Here is an 8,590-nt window from a genome sequence, read left to right as displayed (position 1 = left end):
AAAAAAAAAAAAAATTAACTCGTCTAGACTTCTACATAAGTCATTGTACAATGCTGCCCTATTATGCCGTACTTGCTATGAATATCGGGCTTTAAAATGGACTGACATTTCTAGTTGGCCATATGTATACCATTAAGTTCAAGTTTGTATATGTTAATTTGGTTTTTCTAAGATTGTACAAAGTATGCTGTTTTGAGGAGCTAATATTTTTCTACCCTCTTATAAAATAAAGAAAATGACTTTAATATTTGGAAGCATAAATGCCCAGAGCCAATCCAAACCTAAAGGGATGCTTCATTTGGCTCACAGATACATGCACTTTTATTTAATTTTTAAAATTTGTATATACTCATGGGGTACAAGTACAGTTTTGTGCCACATATATATATATATATATATCACAAAAGTGAAGTCAGGGCCTTCAGTGTGTATATCACTGAAGCAACACACACTGTACATACCAAGCAACCTCCTGTCACCCACCCCCCACCAGCCCTGCCCTTGAGTCTCCACTGTATATACATTTGTAGATGCAGAAGATATTATTGGCCTGTTGTGGTGGCTCACACGTGTAATGTTAGCACTCTGCGGGGCTGAGGCAGGTGGATTGCCTGAGCTCAGGAATTTGAGACCAGCCTGAGCAAGAACAAGACCTGGTCTATACTTTAAAAAGGGGGGTGGGGAACTAGCCAGGCCGTGTGGCTAGTTATAATAAATGGCTATTTATAATAGTTAATTTGACTATGCATTCAGAGCAAGATGTCAGATAGAACACCATATATAAATTTAGAAATATTACTGTTGTCCACTTGCTCTTTCATGCAGTAATTTTATTCTCTTTACATGTGCCTTCATGCCCCATTTTTAAATCAATTGACACAGTTTTTAAAACAAAACATACATTTCCATTTCTGCCTCATGGTGTGAGAAAGAGATTCATTAATTTAAGTTTGTGAGTGATATTGCCATTGAATCAAAACCACAATGTAACATTACATGGTTGTACTTTTCTTTTGTGATCTCTACAGCATAATAATGTGAAGTGTTGCTTTGTGAAAGGCTCTTTTAAGGTTTATTTGCAGCAATATTCAATATTTACTTTTGGGTGGTCATGTAGGAACACTAGCATAAAAGGAAGCATGGAATGTCTTAGTAGGCCACTTCGGTTTAAGTGTTATCTGTCTATATGGAGCCCTGGTTCTTTCAAATGGGGATAATAGGGACATATTGGATGCATATATATGTATATGTATACATGTGTATATATATGAATAGGGATAATCAAATAACTCTCTTACATGGGAGAGTTAGATGAGATTGGGTATTGTTTTTCTTAATACTCTTATATTCTTGGTAAATCTTATTATTAAAATATGAACTATATCGCAAAGAGATGGAAAATAAAGCCCCTGGTCCCTCAAAAAAGCTTTGCATCAGATTATAAAGGGCCTTAAATACATGATTAGGGAGTGAGAATTTAATTCAGGAGAAAGTGAGAGCCCACTGAAGATCCCAGAGCCAGGAATGACTCATGTAAATCTAACTTATGAAAAGATAAAAGTCCTTGCCTAAAGCAGAGAAAGTAGAGGTTGAAAGTCCAATTTGCTGACTTTCCCAAGAGAACAGGCAGAAGGCAATTTGGATAGTATCCACGAAATTAGAAAGGAGATGGTTGTGAAAGATTAGAGTGGTAGAAATTATAGACTTGGAAGTAAGGTATAAGGAAGGAGGAGTTGGGAGAAATCAGGATGAAAAGGAATGTTTCCATCTATATCACTCATGTTATGTGAAAATAGAGAGATGACCACTATAGAGGTGATGATTTTGTGCTTGGGCAGGCTGAGTTTGACCCCTAACCAAGCAAGAGCATTGCATAATTTTAAAGTGGGGATTGGTCTCCATGAAAATAGATGTGCATGTGGACAGAGATTTGGGAGTTGTCTATATGATGGTGATTTTTTTCAAAAATTGGCAATGGCAGAAATAATTATGACTGAAAATTCAGATAGAAGGAGCTGGAATTATAGAACCACAAGGTACACAAAGGAAGTATGTCTGAAGAAAAAGACAAAGATATGGAGAAGAAAAAGAAAACAATTGCTGTGTTATGTTGATCAATGATGACAATAGTGTCGAGGAGGAAGGCCCATTCTATAGAAGAAGTAAGAAAAATCAGGAATCAGGGAAAATCAAGTTTAAATTGGGCAATTGGGAAGTCATTTTGGTAAAATAGGACATATAAAATGATGAAACAGAGAACTGAAGAGAATTGCAGGGATTTAATAGGTGACAAGGATTTGAAGACAAGTGTTCAGAAAACTTGGTGATGGAAAAAGGGAGAGAAGACAGCTTGAGGAGAAGAGTCATGACTGAGAGAAGACTTAAAGAATTAGGGGAGACCTTTCTGCTTTTGTAGGCAGGAGGGAAAAGTAGCCTTTTGAGAAAGAATGAGTCAAAAGGTTGAGAGACCAAATAACCAAAAAATAGCGTCTTGTTGCAAAAGAGGGATGGAAGGTAGTACCAAGAATAAAGTTAGAAAGGTTCAACCTGCTAAAGGAAAGGAAAGTTTATTGAAATTAATCAGTGTTGAAAACTGGGAAGTGTTGCAGGTGAAAAATACAAGGTGGTGTCAACATTCTTCATGAATAGTTGGTGAGGATGTGCTAAAGAAGGTAGGGAATGAAGTATGGATCTGCAACTTGAGGGAAGTGGAAAAGACTCAGTGGAAACTGTTTCAGACTGTTGGCCAAGGGATGGGTTATGGAGACGGTCAAGCAAAAGGATGACTCAAAAGAATAAAGAGTAAATTTAAGCAAACTCAGCATGCTAATTGTGATCTATTCTGCTATGCTCATCCATCCAGAACAGCAGCCAAAGAGTGAACAGCACAAAACTGCCAATCCTGGGATTAGAGTTTGGCAGAAAAGATGCTTGGAGCAATGAGACAACATGGCATTTGAGGATAGGAGCTAGACATGACTGGCTCTGGGTTCTAGGCTAGGCCAGGAAGAGTGGAGATCTGGACTTGGAAAGACAGGAGGTTCTGAGGAGCACTGACAGGAAGTCTGATAGAAGTAAGTGAATGAAAGAGTTGTCAAAGTGATGTTTCTTGGATGTAACAGTTGTAAGCAGTGCTGTAGCTGTGCCACTTAGTGATCAAAATTGAATGGAGTTAAAGCTCATTGAGATAGACAAGGTGAAGGAATCATCAAGAGGCAAAGAGAGATGGTAAAGTGAGTTTTTGAAGTCCCAGCGTATTATAGTAGAAGACACAACTGAAAGGAAGACTGAGATTGTGCCAAGCAAAAACAAGCTGTACTAACTATTATTATTTAATAAAAGTTGTGAGATGAGCTTAGGTGCTGCCTGGAGAAGGTCTGACATTTGCCCAGGCTGGGGCCTTCCCTGTGTGTTGCTAGGTGGATTATAACAGAGAGGCTGGCTCCCAGGCCAGTGGGCAGAGATATTCTTTGGGGTGAACTTGCTTTTACTGTCCTCTTAATTTACACTGAAAAATAGAACCAATTGAATGGACTGAATATTTGTTTCCTCTGATTGGCCTGTCATTGCCTAGAGATTTATTTTTGTGATTGTGACATTCAAAGCATAACCAGGAGTTACTTGATGAGCAGGAAATTGTGGTGTGATGGGTTAGTTGGATGATCTTAGTAGGTCTCTACTTAAATTTATGGTGAAGGGAAGCAGGGTTTCTCCTTTTTATGAGTCAACTTCCCCTAAAGAATGCTAAAGAAAAGTGACTACATTTTCTCCTGGAATCATCACAGTCACCATGTGTACCATCTTCTTCCTCCTACTCTGTTTCTTCAGAAAGAGTATAAACGATTACAATGAGTAAGGGGTTTTTGTTTGTTTGTTTGTTTGTTTTTTGATAAAATCATAATTTGGTCCTGCCTTCTTGAGTTCTTTCCAAATTACCTTGATTTGATTTTGGCTATCCTGAGGCATAGCTTCATGATTGATCTTAGATAAGTCACTTCACTTTAGAGTCCTCTAATTTTCTTTTCAAAAGTAAGCTTAATTTAATGTGAAGTTTATGATAGATTTTGATGAAGTTGTTTGTATATTAAGGAAGACTTTGATTTCATGTAATTAAAGAGATGCTATAATGATAATTACTGAGGACCTAGCATAGTGCTAAATGGTTCATAAGCATTTATCTTTTTCTCCTGTCACATGAGTATATATATAATCCCACTTACAGATGAGAAAACTGGGGCACACAGAAGTTGAGTAATGTATCTCAGTTTCACACTGTTAGTAGCAAAGCTAGATTGAAATGCAATTCTTAATTCCCAAGTTGGTGCTTTTAACTCTTAATTAGGTTCCTGGTATTAATCCCAACAGAAATAGAATATTGCTACTTTTAATGATGATGATGCAGGAGTTTCAGCTCCTCCTTTACACCAGGGACTTTAAATAATTTTTTATAAATTCTTATTTTATTTCTGTGGTGTAGATATGTCTTTAAAATTTTTGTGTGTGAGATAATTAACATCAAAGAGTTCACGTAACTTGAGAAAATTTGTGTCCTATCTGGAGAGTAGCAAGTTGCCCGGCATGGCGCAGACCTAGAGTGTATAGCTGAGTGAAGGATTTGGAGAGGCAGGGAGAATAAAGGGACAAGGGAAATTTTTCAGTATTTTTAAAGTATTTAAAGTATTTATATTTTAAAGTATTGTAAAATATTTAAATATTTAAACTATTTTAAAGTATTTATATTTTTCAGTATTTTAAAGAACTTTAGGATCAGATGGAAGACTGGAAACTTGGAAGTGGTAGAAAAAGAGACTCTTGGGTAGAGAGGCAAAAGAACAAAAGTTGCTATCTTCAAATGGACTGAAGTCATGTAATGAAGCAAATAATATAGGGGAAATAAAACAAATTTGAGGCAAACAGAACATTTATAATTTTTCTTTTTAGATAGGTGGCTGGCTTCAGATGGCTGTTCATGGATGTCATATTCCTTAACCTCTTAAGACTTAAAATTAAATATAGTGTGTGATGTTCTTAAATCCAGAGCCTTGGAGAGGTGTTCCGTTATGTCATCTGTGGCATATTTATAAACATGATAGTGCTAGTGAGAATGGGATGGGTAAATTTGGGGTGGTTGGAAATTACTGTCTTTCTGACTCTTCGGTGGGTATACATTTAGCAACAAAGCCGGAAGTAGTCTCTGTTCATTTGGCTTTCATTCAGAAACTATTTTACATCACAATAAATCACCAGTCTTTTCAGCATCAGGTCCCTGGTGATCAAAGTATTCAATTACGGTACCTGATAAAATCAGGACTATCCTGATAGTTGCTTTATGTACCTCCTCGTCTCTTCAACAGTGAGCCTTTTAATAAATTGGATTCACTGGGAAAAGGGAGTCTTTATTCCTTAGTGTATAGATGGGTATAGTTGAACAATAGCAAAAAGCCATGTACCAGGGGCCTAAAAGGAAAACTATCCTCTTCCTTTTCTTTCTATTCTTTTTTGCTTGGTTTTAATGGATTTCAAGTATAATTGAATGTGCCTCTTGGGAGTAAAAGTTACATTTGATTAAGCTAATCATATGGAGGATAGCTGGTGTAGATTTGGGGAATTCAGAAATAGGAGTGCTTTTGGTATAGTCAAGCTTTTGCAAAGTAGTTATATTGTCCAATCTACAGCTTGGTGGACCTTAGATTTACAGAGACTTGACAGTAATCTTGACTGACATCCCACTCAGTGGAAGAATTTCCTCTTCACATCTTTTTCTAATGGTGGTGAAACTTGTACTTGAGATCTTCCAGCAAGTTCACTAGACCGGGAGTTCTAAGAGTGGCAGAGGACAGGGACTGTAGAGGTTTTGCTGCCAGCTCTGTCCATCGTGTGTGGTACCATGCGCTAGATGCCTTGCTGTGTGGTAGAGTAGCCCTAACTTTTGGAAAGTGCCACTTATCACCATTTCTTCAAGGGTTGGTCATAGGTCTTGGAGTCAAAAAACATCTAAAATTAAATCTTATGTCTGCCATTCATTTACTGTGTGACTTTGGGCAACTTTATAATCCCTCTAGCTTCAATTTTTACACAGGTAACAAGAGATAGCACTGAGTAGGGAGTTTGTGTGTTCTAAAGCCTACCAGAAGAGTAGTTTAAAAGGATTGATCATAATGCCTATAAAAGAAAATCTGACACGTATTAGTCACTTCATATGATGTGTTTCCATTGCAGCTGTTTCTAATCTTTTGCTCAGTATGTTGTATTGTATTGGATTCTAATTTCAGCATCCCAGTGGTGAATTGTCCAGCCCAGAACAAAATGGAACTCTTACTCAGTTTGTATAGGGTGTTATATAAGTTATTCTTAAGGAGGTTAAGGTTTGATGTGGGTAAGAAAGTAGGAAACCTGATAAACTGTGCACTAGCGGTGAGTACTGGCTTTCTTAAAGCTATGGCAATATAATAGTTATGAAGAACAAGATCATTAGGTTGTCTGGTGGCTTGGAGAGGCCAGGGAAGTACAGGCTTATGTCAGAATTTATTAGCATCAGCTAAGACTTCTGAACCCAAAACAATTGGCAGAAAAGTAAAAACTTCAGTTGCACTCTTGTTTGGTCTACATTAAAACAATCAGAGTGATCCCCATTCGTCTCACTCTTTTTTTTTTTTCCTCCAAGCTTTGTTTCTCTAAACTATCTGAATAAATACTTTGTTTTTTAAAGTGACTATCTGATACATGTATAATCCTTATTTTAAAACTACTCATGCCCTAGTAAAATATTTGAAGGTCCATGAACGTGTCTTCGCCTTGATGGTTATAATAGACTGGCGATGTTGAAAGAAGAAAAAGCTGCATCTTCTCTGTCATCTTTTCCTATTTTGGAGTGTTTACTTTATAAAAGAAGCCTCTTCAGATATTCTCTTGTGGGAGCCTTCAATTTGGGAACCATGTTATTTATTTTTAGGTGTCCTTTAAAATATTACTGTAATCTTTCAGAAAACCCATCAATAGAGAAGCAGTAACTTCCACAAAGTGGGTTAGGCAGACTCTGATCGCCTGTCACCAGTAGTTTCTAGGGAAAATAGTGATGCTACTTCTTTGTTTAAAAAAACAAACCCAAACTAAGGCAGATGTTGTGAGGTGGTCCGATTATCTGTTCGGTAGGGATGCAGTAACACTGTAACCATATTGAGAGTGGATTGCTTTGGGAATCCATAGCATAAATCTGGAAGTTATTTTACAGCCCAAAGGGACATGTCTAAAGAGGATATATGTCTTCCACAAACTGTCTGCCATCAGTATTATTTCAAAATGGATAACTTCATTTCTGCTTCATTTAGATTTACTGTGTTTTTGGTACTAAGCATACATAAAATATTGATGCTTTGGCACTCAGATATGGCTAAGTGGTAATAATAATCCATTAAACTGAATTCTGGTTTTGGCCATGCTAGATAACCCAGAAAGTGTGTGTACACATGTGAGTGTGTGTATATATGTAGGTATGTACACACCTCTCCTTACACATCATGAAAATCTATTGGTGTTAAGAACAGACACTTACCTCATACTTCTAATCTTTGGCCTCTGCTTGGCTAAATAACAAAGATTTTTCTATACCTCTGGATATAATTTCATATCACATTATTTTGGGAATCAATCATTTATTAATAAGTAATTTGGTAAATATGTGAGATAACAATGAATTTAGTTACTTTAAAATGCTTCTTTTAATGGGCAACTTATCACAACAGATTTTTTCCCTTAGGGAGAAGGAACTTAATATGTGAATTTTTTTACAGGATTCTGTTAGCAAAATTAGTCTGATTTATGTTGTTCAAATAGGAAGAGATTGTTTTAAAAAATGATTTTCCTACCAATATTTTGAATGTTATATCTCCTCAAAAATTCTTTACAAATTACTACTAATTGGGAATGTCATTTTTTTTATTTTTGTAGTTAAAACAGAGCCAATGAGCGGCAGTGAAATAGCTTCCACAACAGCAGACGGGTCTTTAGACAATTTCTCAGGTTCAGGTAAGGAATAAATATTAGATTTTCACATTAAGCATTTTTCCTAGTTGATTTGGATACACAAATATATCTGCATGTTATATATGTATTTAGGTGTATATATATACATATACAAAGCTTTGCTCACATACCCGTATTACCAAGTCTAATGTTTTTATTCAGTGATGAAGTATTAGCTGACAATGTTGGTGTCCAGGAAAGGAGATTAAAGGGATTTTGGTCTCCTCCTTCCTTCTACTAACTTATCTTTATTATGCTAATGGAGCCCCCTGCCATTCTCCTTCATTTATATCATTTTTCCAATCATGCAAATCTGAGTAGGCAAAATCTGGCTTCTTACATAGTATATCCCCTAAGTAGGCTAACCAAGCCATCATCCTAAGTAACTGTCCTGTCAACTGTAGATTTACATTAATTAGACCCTTAACGCAGCATTAGGGTCTTAAGTTAGTTTTTCTTATAAAATATTTCTATTATGAAAGTAATAGAATCCACATTATAGCCTTATAGCACATAGAGGGAGCAGTCATAATTCTACTACCCACGTACATGTACTCTTAGTTTGGGG

General features: G+C 36.4%; 1 protein-coding gene across 5 annotated transcripts in view; it reads left to right on the top strand.

The window, feature by feature from the left end:
• The window catches only part of EYA1 (EYA transcriptional coactivator and phosphatase 1), a 308,341-nt gene that overhangs the window by 180,369 nt on the left and 119,382 nt on the right, over window positions 1–8,590 (top strand). For all 5 annotated transcript variants that reach the window (XM_012809807.2, XM_012809809.1, XM_003797263.2 and 2 more), the window contains one exon: window positions 7,948–8,025. In XM_012809807.2, coding sequence (XP_012665261.2) covers window positions 7,948–8,025 — 78 coding nt within the window. The remainder of the gene's footprint in view (window positions 1–7,947; window positions 8,026–8,590) is intronic.

Source organism: Otolemur garnettii, unplaced genomic scaffold (genome assembly GCF_000181295.1).
Source record: "Otolemur garnettii isolate 467f Iridium unplaced genomic scaffold, OtoGar3 scaffold00113, whole genome shotgun sequence".
Taxonomy (NCBI): Eukaryota; Metazoa; Chordata; class Mammalia; order Primates; family Galagidae; genus Otolemur; species Otolemur garnettii.
This window is presented reverse-complemented; position numbering and strand designations above follow the sequence as displayed.